The sequence below is a fragment of the Cladophialophora psammophila genome, assembly GCF_000585535.1.
Source record: "Cladophialophora psammophila CBS 110553 chromosome Unknown aczJe-supercont1.5, whole genome shotgun sequence".
Lineage (NCBI taxonomy): Eukaryota > Fungi > Ascomycota > Eurotiomycetes > Chaetothyriales > Herpotrichiellaceae > Cladophialophora > Cladophialophora psammophila.
The window spans coordinates 1,833,197-1,856,179 of record NW_006912926.1 but is presented as its reverse complement, the minus strand read 5'-3'; the positions used below and the strand labels follow the sequence as shown (position 1 = coordinate 1,856,179).

At 50.8% G+C, this 22,983-nt stretch overlaps 10 protein-coding genes across 10 annotated transcripts; 6 read left to right on the top strand and 4 right to left on the bottom strand.

Moving 5' to 3' along the window:
• Positions 1-689: 689 nt before the first annotated feature.
• Positions 690-2,267, top strand: A1O5_04321 (uncharacterized protein; the record flags this gene model as incomplete). Its single annotated transcript, XM_007744928.1, has 1 exon — positions 690-2,267. The coding sequence occupies one exon, from the start codon at positions 690-692 to the stop codon at positions 2,265-2,267; it is 1,578 nt and encodes a 525-aa protein (XP_007743118.1).
• Positions 2,268-2,589: 322 nt separating this feature from the next.
• On the bottom strand, positions 2,590-3,534 carry A1O5_04320 (uncharacterized protein; the record flags this gene model as incomplete). The annotated part of the gene is made up of 1 exon (XM_007744927.1): positions 2,590-3,534. The coding sequence occupies one exon, from the start codon at positions 3,532-3,534 to the stop codon at positions 2,590-2,592; it is 945 nt and encodes a 314-aa protein (XP_007743117.1).
• Positions 3,535-4,171: 637 nt separating this feature from the next.
• On the bottom strand, positions 4,172-5,011 carry A1O5_04319 (uncharacterized protein; the record flags this gene model as incomplete). Its single annotated transcript, XM_007744926.1, has 1 exon — positions 4,172-5,011. One exon carries the CDS (start codon positions 5,009-5,011, stop codon positions 4,172-4,174), a length of 840 nt encoding a protein of 279 aa, XP_007743116.1.
• A 465-nt stretch (positions 5,012-5,476) lies between these two features.
• A1O5_04318 (uncharacterized protein) lies at positions 5,477-6,390 on the top strand (the record flags this gene model as incomplete). The annotated part of the gene is made up of 4 exons (XM_007744925.1): positions 5,477-5,538; positions 5,603-5,907; positions 5,959-6,324; positions 6,371-6,390. The coding sequence occupies 4 exons, from the start codon at positions 5,477-5,479 to the stop codon at positions 6,388-6,390; spliced, it is 753 nt and encodes a 250-aa protein (XP_007743115.1).
• Positions 6,391-7,195: 805 nt separating this feature from the next.
• On the top strand, positions 7,196-7,752 carry A1O5_04317 (uncharacterized protein; the record flags this gene model as incomplete). The annotated part of the gene is made up of 2 exons (XM_007744924.1): positions 7,196-7,483; positions 7,588-7,752. 2 exons carry the CDS (start codon positions 7,196-7,198, stop codon positions 7,750-7,752), a joined length of 453 nt encoding a protein of 150 aa, XP_007743114.1.
• Positions 7,753-9,750: 1,998 nt separating this feature from the next.
• A1O5_04316 (type II pantothenate kinase) lies at positions 9,751-11,193 on the top strand (the record flags this gene model as incomplete). The annotated part of the gene is made up of 3 exons (XM_007744923.1): positions 9,751-10,011; positions 10,068-10,350; positions 10,406-11,193. The coding sequence occupies 3 exons, from the start codon at positions 9,751-9,753 to the stop codon at positions 11,191-11,193; spliced, it is 1,332 nt and encodes a 443-aa protein (XP_007743113.1).
• A 2,378-nt stretch (positions 11,194-13,571) lies between these two features.
• On the top strand, positions 13,572-15,007 carry A1O5_04315 (uncharacterized protein; the record flags this gene model as incomplete). The annotated part of the gene is made up of 3 exons (XM_007744922.1): positions 13,572-13,732; positions 13,783-14,827; positions 14,882-15,007. 3 exons carry the CDS (start codon positions 13,572-13,574, stop codon positions 15,005-15,007), a joined length of 1,332 nt encoding a protein of 443 aa, XP_007743112.1.
• A 1,179-nt stretch (positions 15,008-16,186) lies between these two features.
• On the top strand, positions 16,187-17,736 carry A1O5_04314 (uncharacterized protein; the record flags this gene model as incomplete). Its single annotated transcript, XM_007744921.1, has 2 exons — positions 16,187-16,666; positions 16,720-17,736. The coding sequence occupies 2 exons, from the start codon at positions 16,187-16,189 to the stop codon at positions 17,734-17,736; spliced, it is 1,497 nt and encodes a 498-aa protein (XP_007743111.1).
• Positions 17,737-17,808: 72 nt separating this feature from the next.
• On the bottom strand, positions 17,809-19,416 carry A1O5_04313 (uncharacterized protein; the record flags this gene model as incomplete). The annotated part of the gene is made up of 2 exons (XM_007744920.1): positions 17,809-18,438; positions 18,493-19,416. 2 exons carry the CDS (start codon positions 19,414-19,416, stop codon positions 17,809-17,811), a joined length of 1,554 nt encoding a protein of 517 aa, XP_007743110.1.
• Positions 19,417-20,067: 651 nt separating this feature from the next.
• On the bottom strand, positions 20,068-22,748 carry A1O5_04312 (uncharacterized protein; the record flags this gene model as incomplete). Its single annotated transcript, XM_007744919.1, has 5 exons — positions 20,068-20,163; positions 20,215-22,267; positions 22,319-22,510; positions 22,559-22,682; positions 22,739-22,748. The coding sequence occupies 5 exons, from the start codon at positions 22,746-22,748 to the stop codon at positions 20,068-20,070; spliced, it is 2,475 nt and encodes an 824-aa protein (XP_007743109.1).
• Between the last annotated feature and the right edge of the window lie 235 nt (positions 22,749-22,983).

The window sequence follows — 22,983 nt, the reverse complement described above, 5'->3', positions numbered from 1 at the left end:
CAGTCCCAGTCTCCGTGATTATTTCGGTCGGGACAAGTGAATGGGAGCTCAGGGTTACCACGGATTCTGCAATGTAACTAGGAGTTTCCGCTGAAGTCCTTTGCGGAAGATAGAGGACTACGAAGTAGATGCTTGTCGTTGTGTAATTTTGCTGTATTGTGAAATCCTCAAACTGCAGCCAGTCTCGGCGGGTTGGAGGGGAGATTGTCGAACTGGAAACAGAAGTGAATTAGAAAGGTTAGAATGTCTGACTGTTCTTCAGTGGTCAGCAAAGTGTGTCACTATTCGGAGAGCTTGTCGTCTTCTCGTTGTCGTTCTGTTCGTCCATGCGTTGGCAAGGACAATATGCGCGATGAGACATTTATTCCCAGGTTGGGATCCTCGCCCGAGGACTTGGCCAGCAAGTCAGCGGAAAGATATCTGCCATGCCTCCAGAATACGGGCGATTATGGAAGCGCGCATCAGCGCGCAATTGTAGACTGGGCGGCAAAGATATCCATGGATGCAATCGGCACTCGATCGCTGGACAGTTTGGCGAAGCTCCACACAGCGAGACTGCTTACAAGCACCCAGTACTGTACAAGTACATCCTGCCGGCCGCTAGTCTTCAACAGGAAGTCCCCGGTCGGTGAATCGCATCTGTCACCGGGGCCTGCACGAAAATCATTTTGACACCAAAGTTTCCCTCCATGGCGCCCTCAAGGACAATAGACGAACGGCTCGACCTACATTCAAGCTCCTCCGCCAGTGACCTCAGCAGCGATAACGAATTTCGGAATCCCCCTCCAAAGCGCAGACGCACTTCGCAAGAGACTGACGAACCTCCACCCACTGCTACCCACCCCACGTCGGTATCCAGAGTGAAAAAGCCTGTCTGTCCGGAGGAAAATGGATCGATATCGGCGACGCGAACTTCAGTCTCTACAACTTCTTTTACCTTCCATTCACTTTCCGTGGCGCCATGGCTGATACAGTCCCTCGCCGCCATGGCCATATCAAATCCGACCGAGATCCAACGGACCTGCATACCTGAAATTTTGAAGGGAAGAGATTGCATTGGAGGCTCTAGGACGGGTACTGGAAAAACAGTGGCCTTTGCCGTTCCTATTTTGCAAAAGTGGGCAGAGGACCCGTTTGGCATCTACGCTGTCGTCCTCACACCAACCCGGGAGTTAGCTCTACAAATCTACGAACAATTTCAAGCGCTGGGAGCACCGCAGAATCTCAAAACAGTTCTAATAACAGGAGGATGTGATATGAGACCACAAGCGGTTGCTCTAGCTAAACGGCCACATATCGTCGTTGCAACACCCGGGAGACTGGCAGACCACATTCTTAGCTCGGGCAAAGAAACCACCATCGGATTGTCTCGCGCGAAAGTAATGGTCCTCGACGAAGCAGACCGCTTGCTAGCCTCCGGACCAGGGTCGATGCTTCCAGACCTCAGCACTTGTTTATCTGCTCTTCCTCCACCTTCATCTCGGTTAACTTTGCTTTTCACCGCAACCATAACGTCAGAAGTTCGAGCGTTGAAGGAACTTCCACGCTCGCAGAGCCGACCCCCTATCTTCATATCCGAGATCACAGACTTCTCTGATTCTGCTCTCTCTTCAAGCCTTGTTCCGGCGATGCTCACACAAACATACCTACAGATTCCGATGACTCACAAAGATGCCTTCCTTCACGTCCTCCTTTCTGTTCCTTCGTTCACGAAAGCGCCTGAGCCCAGCATCATGGTCTTCGTGAATCGCACCAACACCGCCGACGTCCTCCAACGTACCCTCCTCCAGCTCTCCCATCCCGTAACAGCACTGCACTCAGAGCTCCCTCAAAATCAACGAAACAAGAACCTCTCCGACTTTCGCTCTCAGAAGGCGCGGATTCTTATAAGCACAGATGTGGCATCAAGAGGCCTTGATATTCCCGAGGTCAACTTTGTGATCAACTTTGATGTCCCTCGAAATCCGATAGATTACGTTCACCGTGTGGGTCGAACAGCTAGAGCGGGCAGGAAAGGTACGAGTGTCACATTTATTGGGCAGCGGGATGTCACCCTCGTCCTGGCTATTGAGGAGTATGTAGGGAGCAAGATGGCAGAATGGAGCGAAGAGGGGGTCAATATCGAGACACGTGTGGTGAAAGACCGGACGTTAAAAGATGTAGCCGAAGCGAGGATGCAAGCTCTTCGAGACCTCGAGAGTGGGAAGGACGTCAAAGGGTGGCGAAGAAAGATCAAGAAGGACAGGAAACGATCATTTGCCGAATGAAGACTTGACGCCAGTAACGGCGTATTGTTGATGGACAGCAATGATGATTTTACGACATGTGAGCCTGCCCGATGTGGTATCCTCCATGGCAAATAAGCCTGTGGGTGTATGACTTATACCTCTGAATTCTTTTCCTCTTTTTATAATTTCACCCAATGTGTCGCCGGATGTCGTCCGGATTTTCGATGATCATACAATCATGCGCGTTCTCTGTCTCTAATGCATCCGCTCTCAAATACCGGCTCATCAGGTTGGTCATTCTGGGTCAACATCAAGACATGCAAACTCCACATACATCGAACATAGCCAGCTCGGCGGCGTTCTACCTCATCCAGTCAATATCAAGCTCCGCTTTGTATTCACCCTCGTCATCGATGCTGCTGAGAACAGTCTCTTCTCCTGTCCAGGTCGTCGGCGTGCCGTGACGCATACTTGACAGGCTTCCCGCCCTCTCGCTTCCATTCACACTGCCCTCTCTCAGTCTCCTCACAGATTCGTTGGACTGATGTTCTTTCCACCATTTTGCACTCTCTTCAACGACCTTCTCTTCCCAACCCTTGACAGGTCCGATGACCTCGGTGTCCTTCTGACCAGCCTTAAGCACATCCCGACATGGAAGTGACATTGTCATGTTCTCCTTGTTGTTACCACCTGTTAAATCTTTCAACTTCTCTTCACTGGCAGCATAGAGCAGGCGTCCAATATTGCTCCAGTACAATGTCCCCGCACACATAGCGCACGGTTCCCAAGTTGACACCAGCGTGCATGCAGCGAGGTATTCCTGTGTGAAGTGCAGGGTAGCTAGCCGGGCAAGCTCGGTCTCCGCATGTTGGACATGAGAAATGGAGAAGTGCGTAAGCAGGGAAGTGGTGTTGTCAGGTCCGAGGAGCAAGGCTGCAAAAGGCCGCTTCTCGTGCAAAGTCGCAGCAGTAATTTGTAAATCCAAGCATGCTTTCAACGCAGCGTCAATTTGTTCTTTGGTCAAGGGTGTGCGAGTCGGTTCACGAGTAGGAATGCTTGAGCCGGAGACAGGCAGAATTTTGGGGGCGGAGAGGTTTGCTGGTGAGTTCGTTGATGATGCCGGCGTGAAAGGAGCATTGGTAGATGTTGTAGTGGCATTTTTTGTCAGGGTGCTATGAATTGATGAGAAAGAAGGTGTGTTGGACGGCGCTGAGGTCGGAGGAGGTTTTCGATGGGTAGAACCTGGAGAAGGAGTTTTGCTGTTGGCATAGGCTGCGGTGGACTTGAGATATGACTGATAGCTCATCTTTGGTGGGTGAAAGGAGACACCCTTTCAAAAGTTCCCAGCAGCTTGAGGACAGTACTCCTTACAAAACTCGAAAGCACGAGAAGTCTGGTTAGATTACTGACTTGCGCAGTGTCCTGAGGGTTGTAGCGAAATCACCATCAATCAGCTCGCAAGATGCCGACAGCTCCTTCACTATACCAAGTAGATAAACCCCACGTGAATCGCGATGCACCAGCATTGACATCAGGTGGAAGAAGAAAGGCGGGAAGGGCTTTCAGAGTAATGATTCTAAAGCGCAGTAGGCATTATTGGCGGACTGGAGATTTTTCATTTCTGCAGGAGCACCCATCAACGATGGCTCCAAATGTCCACCAATTTGCGCCACCTCTTTCCAGGTGAGAAACACTGCGGAGAGACGCCCGCAAAACTCGCATACGAAAGAGCTGATGATTCGTTGGTCTGAACCGAAAGACTCGCCTAAACAGCCTGTTCCTGGCGCTAGTGTTTCTGCCCCTTGTGGGCTTCCCACAGCCTGCACGCCGCAGAGAGGTTGTATCGTACCCAAGTTTTCAAGAGTCCTAGCGTGCGATTCTGTATTGGTTCGCTGCCCATGCACTTCGTAATGGCGTTGACCACGCGATCGCATCATCTTCAATTAGAAGACTAGTATATCAATTTTGTTTTGTTCAATCCGGTATCTCTGGCGAATGCTGTCGTCATTGAGCAAGGCGACCATCGGTTGAAAAATTTGCCCAATCATGAAGATTGTGTTCTTCTTCTCGTCTTGATATGAACCATCCACCACGATTCGTTGTAGGCCCCCCGTCTTCATTGCACCTACTTCCAACAATTGGTACATCCTCTCTGGAGTCCCTATGGCGATCCCCACTTTGTTTTTTTGCAAAAACTCCACATTCATTTCGAGTTTCATGTGTTTGGCGATGAATTTACCGACTTTGGCATCTTGGGTCTTGAAAACTCGTAGTTGGCGCATGAGATCTGCAGTCCGTATGCCAGACACTGTGAGGACAAGGGTGTGTGGCGTCGCGACCTGGTCGCAGGTAGAAAGGTGGTCTTTCCCGTCTGCTGAGAATCGCACGAGAAAGTCTGGCAGATTCGCGGCAACTCGGTCTTTTTCATAGCTCGTCGTGTCAAGAAAAGCCTTTGCGGGTAGGTATCGGTCTTCTAGTTCCATGGGACTACTTTTCGAAAACCACTTTCGAATGAACTTCGCAAAGTGATCGGCGAGAAGGGCAGGGTCAACGACGGCTTCTAGGGTTGGAATTTCTTCTCGTTTAGTGTCGAGAGCGGTTCGCTTCGATGGAGAGCACGTCTCGATACCGTCGGACTCGTCGAGCTTTCGCTTCTTTCCGCACTCATTGGGAGTCAGCGGATTATTCGCTCGCTCGCTGGGAGCCACCTGATTCTTTCGTCGCTCACTGATCTTTGCTGGCCCTTTCTGCCCTCTTCGAGCCCTCATCTTCGTGCGCGACATCCTGGCGATTAGTTGTTTAGAAAGACAGATGCATGGATTTGCCTGCGATGAACATTCGCGAAGTGGACCCGAAGAAGTTAAAATCGCAGCAAGTAAAATAAATCTTCCTGAGCTGTGTCGATCACCCCGCATTCCGCACCTTGGCGGGACATGTTCGGAAAAGGATTATGGAGTTCTAGGTACGGGTTGATACGGGCTCCCAAGCATGACATCTTGCAGTCGTGGCAATTTACAAACAAAATCAAATGTTGGAGTTCACTTGGTCTGGGGTTATGCGTGCACTGGTTATGCTGGACTCCCCCTTCCTAGGTGAGAATCCGCCCGGCGTCATTTCTGCGATCGATGACACCATCAAGACTAGTCGAGTATATTTACAAGGATGTTCGGAAAGATTGCGCAAATAGAGACTCCTGATCTTCTTTTGAAGGGGAAAGGTCCAGCTTGTCTCTGCACTTCACCGACAATATGGGCGGCTTCAAGGATAGACTTGAGGGCCAGAAGATCGTAGTAGTTGGAGGAAGCACAGGGTAAGCCAAGATAACATGATCCGTTACGCTTCTGCTTTGTGCCATGCATAATTGATAATTGTAGGATCGGCTTCGGCGCTGCGGCGGCTCTCCTTGATTTTGGTGCCAGAGTAACCATCATTTCATCTTCTCCGGCAAACATTGAGGCCGCACTGCAAAGACTGGCGTCTCCAAATGCCAAGGGAGTCATCGCCGACGTCCGTGACGAGGCAACCTTCACAGAAACGCTTCAGTCACTAGCACCTATCGACCACATTGTTTTCTCCGCTGTTGATAACATAATTCGGGGCAAACTAGAGGAACAGGACCTCGATGACGCCAAACACCTCTTCGGAGTGAAATTCTGGGGGGCGGTGACTACAGGAAAAGGTATGGGTCTTGACGGCTGCGATTAAGCGATGGGTCACTTACTGGACATAGTCCTCCTGAAGCACAGCATTGTACGAGAGGGAGGTTCATTGACTCTCACATCCGGGACTGCTGGCATCAAGCCTGGAAAACACGCCGCAATTGGTGGAGCCTTGAACGGAGGGGTGCTCGCTCTCACCAAAGGTCTTGCAGCGGACCTTGCGGAGAAGAAGATCCGCGTCAACACAGTAGTCCCAGGCTTGGTTAAAACGCCTCTATGGGACAAACAAGGGAAAACGCCCGAAGAACAGGAGGAACTCTTCAACAAAGCTAGCCAGAATCTGCCGGTTGGGTTTGTCGCGACTCCTGAACATATCGCTGAGGCGTACCTCTACGCCATCCGAGCAGATTACTCCACTGGAAAGTTGATCGAGATTGGTAGGTGTAGCATGTTAAGTCTTGCGCCGGCGCTGATATACTTCAGATGGGGGTGTTCTCTTATAATGGAGGCTCGATCCATACAAGTGCCGAGCTTGGGCTTCACATTTTGGAAAACACGCAGAGGCATGGACCAAGTTACGCGGCCGCAATCCTGACGAGATTTCTGCAGTGCGGTGGAACTTCTGATTTGTAAGTGCATGGAGATTTACGAACCGACGCTGTCAAGCTCTAAGAGGGTGAATATTCTGAAGAAATGAAGTATGCACTGTGAATGCTATATCGTTATATCCCACCACCTGGTTGGCACAAGAAGTGGACCGGCTTCGAAAACCAACCTATCCTCGTACCTCATACCACTCGCTGGGTCGAAAATTCCGGAGCACAACGGGAATTCAACTTCATTTCATTCACTTCGAATTAACAACGCACCAACTATCAAGGTAGGAACGAACCTATACTCTACAGACGCTCTGAGCTTATGGTCAATGAATGCTACTTCTACTATCGTACAGTCATGGAATTGCCTGGTTTCAAGTCCTTGCTGAAATGATGCATGCTTGGATCTCCACCAATCATGGCTTACCGTCATCTATCCTCAAGCTACACAATGACTTCCCAAGGCTGACGCGAGAAATGCTGGCGTCACAAGATGTTTTGTTTAAGTTTCCCATGTGGCCGTCTTTCAAGGATTCGCCGTCATCATGGGAATGCTCCTACATTTCAACTCTAACCCTTGGGTTCCAGAGACAGATTCTCTGTTGCGGTCGAGGGGGTTGGCCTGGATCTTCACCATGGAAAGGCTGGCGATGCTGTATTTCGCAGCCCCAACTCTAAAACATACACTAAATGGGGCAGTAGATATAATGGGATGCTCGCCGAGTATGCCATTCTCCCTCCTACGCTGGTCCTCCAAAAATCTGGCAACATTTCTTTCACTGCGGCGTCCGGTTTGGCCGCAAATCGATGCACCGCTCTGCAGTTCTGCGACATTTCGGGCATGAAAAAGGGGGACAAAATCTTGGTCATTGCCACCTCCGGAGGCCCAGGGTTTCTGATCGTACAATTTGCGCGAGCAGTAGTGGGAAGTGAGAAAATCATCGTCGGTACCTATTCGGCGTCGAACACAGACCTCTTTAAAGGCTTGGGTGCTGATGAGGTCTGTTTTAGCGTTGTCCCATTACCTAGGAGGCAATGACAGTATACCCCGAGCTGGAAGCAACGGGAAAAAACAGCCCGAACATTGACAACAAAGTTTTACAGGTGATTGAATACAGATCACACCTCGAACTTCCCGAATACATCGCTCTGCATCGCTCCTTACGGCCATTCAACATCATAATCGGCATCGCAGGCTCCGAAGACTTGTGCAATGAGATTCAGGAATACTTGAACCCCGGCGGCATTTTCTTGCAGTGGGCAGGATGAGCATCACCCATGGTGGCGGCGGGGTTCTCGTTATTTTCATTCCTGACCAACGTCCAACTCAGAATGTACCAGCCGCTGGTCCTTGGGGAACGCCACGCGGAGCAATTTTCCATTCTGGCGACGTCGTGCAAAGCAGCATGCAAAAACTTCCCCATTTGATCGAAAGGGGATAACTCTCTGGTCTAGTCGACAGTGAGAGGGCTATGGAAGATGCCATAACAGTCCTTGTACTTGGGCCTTGGACGCGCAAGCTGCGATACTGATGGTCACAGGCTTATGGGCGTGCTGCCACGGGTCGAGCGAGAATGAAAGTCGTTGTGCGAGTGCAGGGTATCTGAAGCCACATATGCATCTGCAATACTCCGAAGCACTGTTGGCTTCCACCCATGCCGTGCTCAAGCTTTTCGCGGTCAAGAAGAGTCGTGGTCGTAATTTCAACGCGCCCAGAGCAACCCTGCTAATGTGGTTTATTTCGATACAAATTTCCCATACGAAGCTAGATGTCTCTCTCCTGTCTCAGCTGGGACTGTGCAGGCAACGGCTGCAGTGACTGAGTCAAATATGCTGCCGGTGGCCCTTGATGACCGGGGACACATTCAGATAAAGCTGCCTCGGCTTGAGCACTGACAGTTCGGGACATACAGTACTATTCGACTCTTTAAAGCACAACTGCTGGTCTTCTAAGTAACTGGTCTCTCACCTTTGTTCTTCATATTCAACCGAAGCAATATGGCAGTCTCAATTCTCCAAGAGCGAGGAGCAGCACCAGTATCACCTCCCGGGCTCACGTGTCCAACGGGGATGACTTCCTGCTACACTTTTAACGGAGCATATTGTTACAATGCAAGTGGTGCAGACATTTGCTGTGCTGACGGCAGTGGTAAGCTATCCGCTGTACTTTTGAAGTCTTACGACTGAAGATACTGGGGCAGGGGTCTGCTCTGGAGGGTTCGAATGTGGCAGCGGTATTGCTGCCAACCGATGCTGCCAACCAGTATGTCGCTAATGTCGACCTATCGTCCAGGGCTCACCGATCCAGGGTCAAACATCAGAGCAATGCGCACAGGGTCCTGTTATCAACGTAGCGACCACTGTGAATTCAATTCCAGATCCTACCGCCGCTTTGCGAACCTCTGATTCGAGACAGCGGAGCGTTTGCATCTCGAGGATTGGCGTTGTGTTCGCGTTCTTTGCCCTTCTCTTGTCTATATACGGCTACTCGTGACGATAGTGATTTGCTGTGCATTCTGTTGACAGGACTTCAACAAAGCGGGCAGGAGGAATCGTTCTCGCCAATGAATTATTCAGTGGTCAAGCAATAATATCGCGTACGACTAGAATGAACCAGCTTGTGGAAAGTCCCATTGAGATTTTTTGAGAAGTCAGCGTGGCATTTCGTTCGAGTTAAAACCCCAATACTGCGGCATGAATTCGCGGTTAACCTGGAGTCTGAGTGGCTGTCGTTGACGTCGGACGACCTCCTTGCGACGGCACTTAGGTTTGTTGAGGAAGAACTGGTTCATTGCTTCTTTCGCGTCACATCGGGACAATGTTACAGTAGCATAAAGATACGAGAGGCTACGAGGTGGAGGACTGCGGGTTCCGCTCGGGATCGGTGAATGCGGGCGAGTCTCTACGGGGCGGGGGCTACGCGAGGGGTGCAATTCACCATTGTTTTTACTCCGTGCTTCAATCAGCGTCGAAACATTGATCCGACAAATGAATTTCTCGACCGAGGTCCGCACCACCGCAGTATCCGTTGCCTCCAGCCCGGTCACAACCAGTGATCACCCTCTAAGTGACTTATCTGTTGGGTATACCATTCTATGACATCGGCCGACCGGATTATTGCGATGCCCACCCACATATATGCCAAAAGTTATTGCGAAATGATCGGTGGCCGATAGCTTCAGAGACCCAACGTGCATCGCCGCACAGTCACACCGACGCAATTAAACCGCCTAGATTGAATGCCGGTGTCGACCCCCTGTTTTCACGATGCCGATTCTAGAAGAGACCGTGACGGACAACGAGCACCATGACAGTTCTGCAATCGCAGAAGGCGATGCTTCTAGCCGCCATCCACGTGTTCCTCCAACCCCAGCTTCAGTTAAGATCAATGTCGAAGGCGCATTTATCGTCGACGACGAGATGAGGGTCCGTAATGGCACGGCGAGCGAGCATGAGCACGTCCACTGGGAACACAAGGACATCCGCCTTCCACATCATACTGACGTGGTGAGCCATGTTGCCGTTGATGTACGTCATCTGCGCGATGTTTCCTTCCATCATACCAGTCCTGACTCTAATTCTAGATTGGCGGCTCTTTGGCGAAACTGGTATACTTCTCTCGCGAGCCAGGCTCAACGCACGGCGGCGGCCGACTGAATTTCGTCAACTTCGAGACAGACCGGATTGATCTATGCATTGACTTCATTCAAGAATTAAAAAAGACGCAATCAAAGCTGAACGGGTCGACTCCACAGGAGCTGTGTGTCATGGCGACAGGAGGCGGCGCATACAAGTTCTACAACCGGATGAAGGAGTTGCTACACGTGGATGTCGTTCAAGAGGACGAGATGGAGTGCCTAATCATTGGTTAGAACTGGAAGAGAGGCTTTTTGGGCAAGATAACTGACTGGTTCCGAAACAGGTCTGGACTTCTTCATTACAGAAATTCCCCGTGAGGTGTTCACATACAGCGAAGAGGAGCCGATGCAATTTGCCGAGGCCCGTGCAGACATCTATCCCTACCTCTTGGTCAATATCGGATCCGGGGTGTCAATGGTCAAAGTCTCCGGACCTCGGGAGTTTCAGCGTGTGGGTGGTACGTCCTTGGGGGGAGGGACATTCTGGGGCATCCTGTCCCTTCTCACTGGAGCCCGCACCTTCGACGAGATGCTCCGCCTGGCGGAGTTGGGTGACAACAGTGGCGTAGATATGCTTGTGGGAGATATCTATGGTGGAGGATACAGTAAAATTGGGCTCAAAAGCACCACTATTGCGAGCACGTTTGGGAAAGTGTTTCGAATGAAGAGAATGGCTGAAAGGCACGCGGAAGACGGCGAAGGATTGTTCAACGGCGACGGTCATGGCGAAGACCATGACATGTTGCGAGGATTCAAGATTGAAGACATGGCCAGAAGCCTCCTGTACGCGATATCGAACAACATTGGCCAGATTGCTTACCTACAATCGGAGAAGCACAATCTTCAACACATTTATTTTGGAGGCTCTTTCATTCGAGGCCATACCCAGACGATGAATACCCTTTCTTACGCCATCAAGTTCTGGTCCAAAGGCGGGAAGCAGGCCTACTTCCTCCGGCACGAAGGATATCTTGGTGCAGTTGGAGCATTTCTCAAACGACAACCGAAGAACTGGGGCAGACGAAACAGTTTCGAGGATATCCGACTTGGCAAAGTGCTGTCGAGGGAATAGAACATAGGGTCTTCCCCAACAAAGCCCTTCACGCAAGATTTAATCAGGATTCACCGCTTCATCAGACTGATCTGTCTGACGTGGATGGCGCCAAAGGTGTATCTATATCTTTGATACCGACAGCATACGCCCGACAAAACCGCCCTTTGGAAAGGATGGGGTCAATATTCAGAGCCCGGTGAAACGCATCATTCGCAAGACCCCAATATAGACAGAGTACAGCCTGCCATGGAAATCAGAACGCTCGCGCCACAAGTAGAGGCTGCTCATGAGCTTGGTGCCGGAAGTCTGGCATGGTTATCTTAGACTGGATGTCAGATGTCTGAGGCGGAGGACCAAAAGTCTTTGTATAAGGATTGTGGAAATCATCCAGCGCACCTCCGCCTGGAAATCTAGAGAAAAACACACTATGGATGATGAGTTTTCGACAGACGCTTTTGCATGAGAGCGGAAGAGTTTTTCGTGGAGGAGCAGACAGCGGGTAGCTTTTGCTGGGCCGCTGAGAGTGGTGTGAAAAGGCGCAAAGGTAGTAGTGTTCTGCCGATCTACATACCTATATGCGGGAATATCCATGAACGTAGCCACGTCTGTCTACCTTTGTTGTTCAGCTGCATAGTCCAAAAGAAAGGTTCGAGAAGTCAACTGCTCAGACCATTACGGCATGTTGGTCGTATCATGCAGTTCGCCCACCACGTGAGAGCAACCAAGGGAAAAGCTCGGCGGGTGGAGGCTCCCCCAACGCCGCCTGCAGGTTGGTTGGCCTCGAGTCTGCCGAAGCTCTGACGATGCCTGACGTCAAATGGTTTTGCTCGCTCTCACATCTCCTATCCAGCCCTCACATGAGACTGGTCAACAATGGCCGCTATCCAGCCTCCTTCGGGTCACCTATATCTTACGCTCGTTCTTTTGCGCTGTCGCTCGCGAAATCGCGCATTCCTGTGAGACACATGCTCTCTATCTCTCCTTAGCATTTGTTGTTTCTAACCCTCGTTCGCGAAACCACAAATCCAAATCCCTTCTTCGGTGATCTGCCGCGAAGCGCTTAAGCCTGCGGATGGGTTCGGCATTGCGAGAAAACAACAAATAAGTAGTAGACGAAATCACAACTGCAGCCCTTTCTCTTTGAAATCGCCAAAGACTTGACCACAAGCCCTTTCTCAAGGCGCACATTGCTTCCCAATGGTCTGCGCCGCCACCACCGAAGACTGGACCTTTGAATTGACGCATTGATAGGCTCCTCTCGTCACAGCCGCATCTGCTTTCTCCCCAGCAACCCCTGCCCTGGTACATCGCCAGGCCACGACTACCATTATAACGCAGCCGGCGACGTCGTGTTCAGGACAATATTCCGGAGGTACACTTGCTGGCGCCATCATCGGGACATTCTTTGGAACCCTTCTATTGATCTTTCTCTTTAATTCACTGCAAGCGGGCGGTTTCGGGAACCGACGTGAAGAAGTCATAGTTGAGCGGAAGCGAAGACGCCGGAGTCGAAGCGGCAGCTCGTCAGGGGTGCGGCGACCGAGTAGAGTATACTCCGGGTAGAAGAGTATTCGAGGTCTCATTGGGTATCAAGATGAGAAGGAGGACGAACACGAGGTGTACGATCATTGATCATTGACTGACGATGGTGTGGGCAACATTGCTGCAGGACATGTTTGCAATGCAGCTGATCAGATCTCGGATTTACGAAGAGCAAAGAGATTTGAATACGGGGCTGTTGGATAAGGGGTATCGAGTGGGGATCTATCGGAATGCTTTGCATCTTATGTATAAAGGATCTTGGTTGTTTGAGGTGCAGCTGCATGTCTGGCTGATTTGTTCATTAGGAAGGTACCGAGGACTGCTTGGATTGGGATGAAGATTGTGACGATCTTTGTACGTGACGACCCAGGGAACGGATGTCAAGGTGCGCAGACGCTGTGGTCAGACTCTCTATGACATTGAGGAAGATTTCAAATTTCATCGTCTCCGTCGATTTCAAATTTGCGATTCTGCTGCTACATAGAAGCATCCCTCCTGGTGTCTGTTTGCCCCGTTTCCCGTACGGAGGGCCCCAATTACGAGGTATGTACTCCATAGAGTGATCTCCATCTTGTCTCCATTCACCTAAACTCGCCTTAACTTGCCTTAACTCGCCTGACCTACTGCTCTGGCACACCCATTCAGGCTTCTGCCGAGCAGCGTTCTCCCTCCTTGCTTTGTTTCCACACTTAGGATCTATTGATTTGATAGTCTCTACGCTTTGTTCTTTTGTGCAGTTGTATTTCTGGAGGTCTTCCATCAAGGCTATAAGACGTGCATTGCGAGATTAGCCAACGACTTTCTGCCGCAGGTCGAGCGGTGAGCCCCATCCGCAGGCACGCGAGCTCTGCACCATGGCCGTGAAAGCGGTAATACCATTCCTTGTGGGAATGATGCTGCTCACTGGGTGTGCCAACACCCTTCTGACGAAGTTTCAAGATCAACAATGTGTACGAGGCTGCAACAGCAAAAACCCAAAGGATCACAAGACGTTTGAACAACCAGTCATCCAAACGTAAGCTCCGCCATTCACCAGGCCGAGTTGTTGGTCACTAATTCCCACAGGGTACAAATGTTCATCGGAGAGATGGGATGTTGGCTCGTCATGTTGGGATTCTACCTGCATCGCTACCTTGCCCTGCGCTCCAAAGATGCACCCCTCCTGTACCGGCCCGTCAACACTGAGGAAGAGCACGAAGAGGATCAGGAGGAGGAGGAGGATACCGTCCGGCCAGCGCCTTCACGCGATGCTACGGATCCAGCATTGAAACCGCTCTTACCTAATGCAGACGACCGAGCTCATCTCAAGGGTTGGAAGGTTGTCCTGTTAGGACTTCCAGCTTGTTGCGATATTGCAGGCACAACCTTGATGAACGTCGGCTTGCTGTTCGTGGCTGCCTCCATATACCAGATGACCAGAGGAGCATTGGTTTTGTTCGTTGGCCTGTTCAGTGTCTTGTTCTTGAAGAGAAAGCTATACCTGTACCATTGGATTTCCCTTATTATTGTTGTGCTGGGCGTTGCTTTGGTCGGGCTGGCCGGGGCTATTTCATCTGGCGACAAGAACTCCCCTGCACCCAAGGAGGATGGCATTGAGCTGATTCGACATACAGTCCTTGCTGCGCGAGACATTATCCTGGAAACCGTCGACCCTAGCGTCCTGCGTACTGTCGTCGGTATTTTCCTCATTGCTTTCGCCCAAATCTTCACCGCCACACAGTTCTGTCTTGAAGAATGGATCCTGGAGCACTACGCCCTGGAACCCCTGAAAGTTGTTGCTTGGGAAGGTTTATTCGGATTCATCGTCACCGTCTTGGTTCAGGTCATTCTGCACCTGGCGGTCGGCATTACAAAGGCTGGGAGGCACGGATACTTTGATGCGGAGGAAGGGTATCGTCAAGTTTTTACCAACCGGGCAATCGGCATCTCAAGTCTTGCGATTATGGTCTCCATTGGCGGCTTTAATTTCTTCGGTCTGTCGGTGACTCGAAGTATTTCCGCGACCTCAAGATCCATTATCGATACATGTCGAACTCTCTTCATTTGGATTGTCTCGCTTGGGCTCGGATGGGAGTCTTTTAAGTGGCTCCAAGTCCTGGGATTTGCGCTGGTGAGTTTCAAAATTGTCTCTTTCAATGCGGAAAGTGCTGACGGACTGCTACAGCTAGTTTATGGCACATTCATGTTCAACGACCTGGTCAGACCGCCAATCAAAGCTCTTTTGCCTCAAAGGCGAGAGGGCGAAGAGCGTGAGGAACTCCTGCCAGAAGAGCCAGTTGAGCATATATAGATTCTGCTCAATACGGGAAGAGTGTTGGACGCATTCACGTCGACGTGACTTCCTCCAAATCATGGATCATGTTGCTAGACTGAATTTTTGTATCTTTTCACAGGTCCTTTTCTTTATTTGCAGCGGCTGAGGGACAATCTTTGTTGACCTAGGTAGGCTCAGCCCGTTCTACGGATAAATGGATACCCCAACATGCTCTTTGCAATGCTGTTTTCCAAAGGTGGAGCAACAACACTTGCTCGTCACGTACCGAGATTCGAATGAGCTCATGCTGAATCTTCTACGATACCTTGCTCTTCAATACTATGTTTTGTGTTCTCTGAACTCCTCTCTCGACGATGGCAATTTCCGAGTGACAGATCTGAGTGGTGGATCTGGAAACGCAGTGTTCGGATTTTGTCCCCCCTTCATGCAAGGCATGACAATTAAAAAGCTGCATATGCCCCTTCAAACCTCACTGTCATGCTACGCGGTGCAACAATCCTGCAACATTGTAACTCTTTCACGGTTGTGGTGCGCACCCTGAAGTCGGGTTGAAGCAAGGGATGAATTTCTGCGCCACCGGCTCCAAGGTGGCTGGTCAAGACTTCGTCCAAAGAGTGGGACGACTCTGTGCGACACCGAAGCTGATACTCAAGGAGGATATGCAAGGGCAGGATTCAAGAATCGGCTGCTCGCGTCTTGTGAAGGGATCTGACGCCACTGGCAGTTGGATTTGCAACATGCACAGGAGCGAGTAAGTGACCTCCCCAGGGATATATGTCTCATTTTATCCTTTTGTCGAAGGGCCACGTCCACAGCCTACTTATTCGAGCTCGCATAGACACCATGGAACAATTGGCTCCTACACCCGCTCTCGACGCAGCACCTCAACATCACGGCCGCTCCACAGTACTCCGCCTCGCCCATCGTTTGAAGGAGGGACAAATGACACCTCCCCCGTCTCCCCTCCCGCCTTCTCGGAACGGATCTAGATTGCAGCTGTCAAGACTGCTTCGTCGACGCAAGTCGGCTAGATCAAACCAATGTGGATTATTGCAAGACATCTTTCGAACCGCCACTTCACATCCCTTCGTGGCAGACTTGGAGACTCCTTTTCCTTTACTTCGGACTGAGTTTCCTGCTGTTGCCCAGGACAATTCTCCTCCCACGACACTCCCTTCTCCAGAGCTGCGCAGGATGTCCGCCAGCTATACTGACTTGCGTGCTCTGGCGCGGAGTCAGGCTGCTTCGAGCCCAGTCACCCCATTGCTTCCAAGCCCCATTGCAGGAGAGCCTCAGCCGGAAGGTCAATCACATTTCAAATTCCATAATCCACGAGAGCGACTGCCAACACCCATCCCGAACGACGATTCTTTGGACAGCCTACATATTCTGTCCTATTATTGCAACGATCCGGATTGCGACGAGCAAGACCGAGCAGCCCACTCCTCTGAACAAGAGACACTAGAAGACGACAATCTAAGCACAGCGTCGGAATCCATGCCGGTAACTCCGCGTGACCACGAGTATCAAGGCACTCCGTGTTCGGACGAATCTGGATGGCTGGCCAATACCACATCGCATGAGGAGAGGATCCGCCGATTCAAAGCTCGATACTATCAAGTCGTGCAGCGTCCTTGCACATCCGCTCGCGCAGGAGACAGCGAGCATGGAGTGGTACACATCCACGCATTGCTGTTCCCACTCAAAGTGCACTAACTGTATTTCAGATGATCGCCACCGTGCTCGTAGGACCAGGCAAGCCGAAGCTGATTCAGATTCAACGTCCGCCCTCTAGTCGATCGAGGGGTAAGTCGCCTGCTGAAGGCGCCCTCATCCCTTCGACGCCGAAGCAAACGCTCGTTGAAGTCTCCGCCTTCAGCCCGTACGACACCCCTTGTGATGTCTCTCACGACTCTCACATTTCAGATGGCGCCTATGACCGTACCCAAAACCCCTCGCCTTCTTCGACCCGTGCCGTCCCGCAACTCGTCGCCTTTGCAACACGAGGCAGGACAAGCAGATCGGGAACCAGTGTGTCCAACGGCACTGGGCCACATATCTGCAAATTGACAGATCCATTTACGACCTCGCCCCGGAGGACGCGCAGCGATCGATCTTTCCGCACGTTGGAGATGAGGTGGGCCATTGCGGACACGCTAGAAGTTGATACGCGCTCCGTTGCACAGCTGTCGCCTACTACCAAAAGTGCAAAATGGTCTCGGTGCCGAAGATTAGAAAGAGCTCTGAACGCGGTCACTATGGCCATCGACGAATTTCCCGACGGTATGCTATGTCTCGATTCGCCTGCCGTCATGGAGCTGCGGAATCCGCAAATCACTGATGCAACATATATCGAGGCCTTTCGGCGAATATTTCCCTCGGCACCCTCACTGCTCATTTCGGCAATCACGGCCTGGGTTATCGTCGACCTCTATTTCTCTCGATTGAAAGACCAGCTCGTTCCCATGGAGCGGTGCTGGGCACAAGCCGCAGCCTCAAACGAAAGTCTGCACCGCATTCCCGAGAAGGCAAGAGAAATGTTAGGAATCGGTCCCCCCGACGAAACAACCATTATGCTCAATGAGTATGCGCTCAGGAAGAGGGGGATGGCGATGCAGGCAAGTATTGGTGTGATTGGACGAAGGCTGGTCAATGCTTTGAGAGGGTCGTGGGATGAAGATATATGGCGGTCTCTGAAAGTCTTGGTGGAGGTGATTGAGGCCAGTCCGCCGCGTTGGCCATGATGGCAATTCTTGTTGACAAATTTTCTTGTCATTGTAAAACCAATAATCCAATTCATTCCTGATGTGCAGTCCTCACCGTAATGCCAACCTGACATTCAACCCCGTCTGATTCAACACCCAAGCATTACTTACTTCCCATTCCTTCTTAGGTTCATCCAGTTCAATGCTAAATTTCATGAGCAACGCCGGAACAAGCTTGTGCAGCTCCAGCATTGCAATGTTCTTGCCCAAGCAGGATCTCTTCCCTGCGCCGAATGACAGGAGACTGTGCTCCATATTCTTGGTCTCTCTTTCTTTGTCGCTGAGCCAACGGCCTGGGTTCCAGGCCTCAGCATCGGGGCCAAAGACCTGAGGGCTCCGGTGGAAGACCCATGGATTGATACCTAGGACAGTGCCGTGAGGTAGAAAGGTGTGGGTGCCATCTTCGTGTTGCAAAGTCAGGCCTTCTTTCGGAACGATGCGTTCCAGTGGCAGTGATAAGGCGGGATTCATCCTGAGGCCTTCTCTTACTACTGCACAAAGGTAAGGTAGGCTTTGTTGAGTCTCGTTCCACGTTGGGGATGGGCTTGAGATTTTCTTCTGTGCTGCAGCTGAGTCTAGCTCGGTGATCAAGAGCGAGAGCGAGACGGGGTTTTTGAGAAGATGGTAGAAGATAGCGCGTAGAGTCGAGGCAATCGTGTCGCTTCCCGCATTTATATTCATCTAAGCAAACTATGGTTAGGCAATGTCAAGATGGGAAAGGGTTTTGGCACTCACAAATAAGTTGGACAGAATCTGAGCATCTGTCAGTGTCTCGTCCCCTTCGGTATCTGCTTTCCTGATCTTCAGAAAACGGCTGAGGAAATCTGGTTTGTTCAACTTGTCCTCTTTATCCTCTGCACGATCTTCCTTGAGCTCGCGCAAACGTTCCTTCAGCAATCGTTGAGCAAACAGCAAGATAGGTGAACTGACGCTCTTCCGGAAATACCTTATGTAAAGTGGATTCTTTCCTAGGACGGCTTCATCCAGCCAAGGCATTTGGCCGAGGACACTGAAGTAGGAGAAATTCGCTCCAATAGCTTTGATGATATCGTCCACATCCATACCAGATTCAATGAACCCCAACCGGTGACTGAAAGTGAGTTCCCCAATGACATCGAAGGCGAAGAACTGTAGAAAGCGTCCCAGGTCAAGTACTCGTTTCTGCGAAAGTGAAGTATAGGCAAATTGTTCCTCGAGAGTCTGTAAAAATACATCCGTCGTGCGGTCCACCAGTTCCTCATATTCTACCAGCGTACTTAACGAATATGCATGAGCAATCAACCTTTTTGACTTTGCGTGCTGGCTTTCATCCGTCATAGCCACAAGACTGGCCGCGCGTCGCCCATTCACAATGTTCTGGAAACAGCGGTAAAAGTCGGACTTCACAAGGCCTTTACCGATGCCGTAGATCTGGGGGATGTAACTCTGCGAACCTGTAACGGAGATGCAGTTGGGCCCCAAGCGGACGAGGTTGCCATAATATTTGTGGAGCTTAAGGTGTTTCTCGTGGGGATTTCGGTTGTAGACGAGAAAGAGGCGGTAAAGGTTTGTGAAACTTGCGGCGAAAGGCCCAGGTATTGACGATAGAGAAAAGTAGTCTTCAAGGAGATATAATACGAGGAAGATGGGGACCGCATAAGTTAAAAGGAGAAGTAGCATGGCTCTTGGAAGTGGGAGCAATCGAGAATGAGCCAAACGAAAAGACGTAGTTGGATTCCAATAGGTAGTCAACAACGCACGTCGAGTGCCCTTACATTTGTTCAAACCACAAAGATATAGCTGAGGCGGGAAGAATGGTCATAGAAGGGTGGGCTCTGCCCGGGTCAATAGCCTCGGCGTTCTTCCGCTCAGAGGAAGTAGGGCAGGCAAGCTGGTCCAGTTACTGAGGAAGGGCGCAACAACTGATCTAGATGGACAAGAGAAAGAAACTTGCTGAAGATCTTTTTTTAGTGGCAGAAGCGGGACGCTCCTTTGCCCCTGAGCGGAACGCTTTCCGTACCCTCTGTTGGCGCCCACATGTTACAAAAATTATCAGTGTCGATTTCTGCAAGAGACTGATCGCTGCCGTTGCATCCGCATGCTTTGAGATGTCTAGGCCTCCAAACTGAAGCCAAATCCCCAGTCAGGTTGATAATAACTTTTCATTGTCTTTGGATTCAATGATGAGGCCTTGCAATGGCCGGCTGTTGCGCGGCTTGACCTAGCCCGCTTAGCCACGTATTTGGCCGATTCAGCTGAATGTCTTTGGGCAGGTATTGCATGGAGCAATCCTAAGGCTTGCACAAGAACACAGATGAAGATTCGCACAGTTCATGGTTCTGTCCAGTCGACTTGTTCGGTTACCGGAGCACTCCCATCTTTGGCATACGAGATTTTCAATCGAAGGCGGAGTTTTGAGGGCAGGGGCTACTCGCGCAGTCAGTAGATAGGCTAGGATACAAGTGCGAAGGAACTTACCCCGGTCGCTGCAACAACCTTCATGCCTTGAGTAGCCTCATCACCGGCTCCCAGCGCGCTTCTGTTTACCGCTTGTAAAGTCAATTTCTGACTCTTTGGTACTGCGGCCTGCAAGCCGACATTTGACATCTGTTCGAACGCTGAGTTATTCTTGAACCTCGCGATAGCTTGTATTGCAGAACCACTTCTTGAGACTTGAATCGCAACCGACAGATCGTTTTTATTGTATACGGGGTGTGCTTGTGGTCCAGCAGGTGCAGGGCTGGTGGGTTTGGCAGTTCCGTTGCCGAATAGATCCATGATAGCATCCGTATTGGATGGTGGTGCAGGGCTTTTCGTTTGTGCTGGAGGACTAGAAACTGAGCTTCCACCTCCGAGAATGTCTGCCAATAAGTCTGCTGTCTGTTGTTGGCCGTTCAGTGTAGCACTCGTGTCTACAGCTGGCAGGTCCGATCCCCCCATAAGATCAAGAAGCATGTCGGATTCTGTCGCCTTGGCAACTTTGACGTTTGTCTTCGCTTTCAAGGTCTTTCTCTTGTCCTTAGCAGGCGCCGTTGACTGCCCGAGGACTCGTTGCTCCTCTTTGATTTCCGGTGGCGGCATCTTCTCCAGCACGCCTCTTCGAATCGAGTCATAACCAAACATGTTGCTATACTCAACAGCCCTTTGCTGGATCTCGATGCTTAGATCCGCCGTTCTGGAATTCATTAAGCGCCGTATTCGTTCAATTTGTGACTGGTCTGACATCCTCGTTGTCAGCTTCATTGCAGAAGTGACAATGTATTCGGTCACCACCTGATTTGCGTATGTCGAGTTGAGGATTGTCGTATACAAGTCAACAATATCATTTTCTTTTACTTCCTTCACCAGCTCTTCTTCTTCGTACGATCCACCACGAAGTAACGAGTCACCATACTCACCAATGACCCAGACAGCGGCCAGGGTCAGAGCCTCTTGTGTGATGTCCGCTTTCAGGGCCGCATATAGCTTCTGGACTGCATAAGTTTGCTGGTCAGGCGAGGTGGCGATGAGACGAATGAAAGACGATAGAATCTGCTCCTTGACATAGTTGCCAGCCAGCTTGACAACCCGCAGCATAGTATCGATGTGCCAGCGTTTGTTAGGGGCGAAACGATCTGCCGCAATGCCAATCTGCGTCGTCATCACAGGTTTAAACTCGGTGTCAGCGACTTCCAGAAATGCCAATAATTCTCGTATCAGCACCCGTACGTTGTCTTCGCGGATCAAGGTGAAGCTCAGATCCAACGCTCGACGTCGGATTGAGATATCTGGGTCTCTCAAGCACTCTAGAATGGTATTTCGGTGCCTTTGAACTGCGTTAGGCTCAATGGCGACCACCTTGATCAGCGTGTTAAGTGCGACATATCGAATGTTATTGTCTTTGTTGGCTAAGAATTTCCCCAGAATATTGACGCCCAGCACTCTCAGACCCGAGTCAGCTTCGATGTCAAGAATAGTAAGGACTGCTTCGTATAAGATGGCGTTTCCGACATTCTTGGTGGACTCGGTGTTGGTAGCAACTTGTGCCAGAATGTCGTTGATCTGTTCGCTGGTGGCCGCGTCTCCTCGTCCTAGCACTCGGAAAAGCTGAAGGATCTTGACTTGCAAGAAGGGATCTGTGATTCCCGAAACATCGTGTTCAGGCGTGTACCCCGAGCTCGTAAGACTTTTCAACGTGCGGACCAAGTGTGGAACAACTGGTCGGAACATTTCGACCACGCCCTCTTCACCCCCTTCTGCTTCATCTGCCTCGCACATGCTCGTTATCAGGGTCAATCCACACAGGAGGACTCCGTGATTCCTATCCTGTAGCAGAAGTTTGGCTTTTTCGAGGAAATGTTCTTGAAGATCTGGGACTTTGCGGCATATCCGCATGGCGCAGAGCGCAGCCTTTCGACGTATGTAGGGGTTCGCAGTGGATATAAGGGTCTCGACTTCGGGGAACAAGTCTCTGGACATTTCGACAGAGGCAATGTTGCCTAAGGTACAGAGAGCGAGGCCGACGACATATTGATTAGAATGATTGAGATCGCTGTGCATGATCAGTAAGGGTCTTGGAGGAGCTGGCGGAGCGCATACGTACTTTTTCAACGAGTTCGTCACCAATGTGAGGACTTCCTGATTCTCGTCCAGCAGCAGCATAGTCCCCAAATAGCCCAGTCGTTTGTCCGCAAACCGCGGAGAGGCCAATAGTTTAAGGCATTCTATCTGGCCGAAATGCGTGCGTTCTCCCAGGGTGAACAGGTATAATAGCTTTGCGACATTGTTCCTCCTACTTCAGGTCAGAGACATCCCTTCTCGAAGAGCAATTGTGATGCGAGACCTAATGTTCGAGTCTCCGCTCTCTTCTCGAAAACTAGCCCGGATCGCCGCACTCTCTTTCTGGACGACAGCACGCTCGTCTGCGATGGTCTTGGAGGCCCGCACATTGCGGATAAATTGTTTGACTTCATCGCCTGTCAGTAGGCCTCGAGCAGTGCAGACAGTTCATAGGGTGACTGACGGGAGGTCATGATGGTTCACGCTGACCCAAAATTCGGGGTCGTCCAAGTCTGTTCACTCTTTCATGGATTTGGCACTACCATGCACTGGTTTGGGATAGACCATAGACTTTGCAGGCGAGGAAGGATGACGGATGCCCTAAAACGCCTGTGACCGTTGAGGATTCTGGTGTCTGAATATCCGCTTAGGAAGCGCTCGCTGCATCTGCAGAAGTGTCCTTGAACAGCAGCCAATCGGGGACAATGC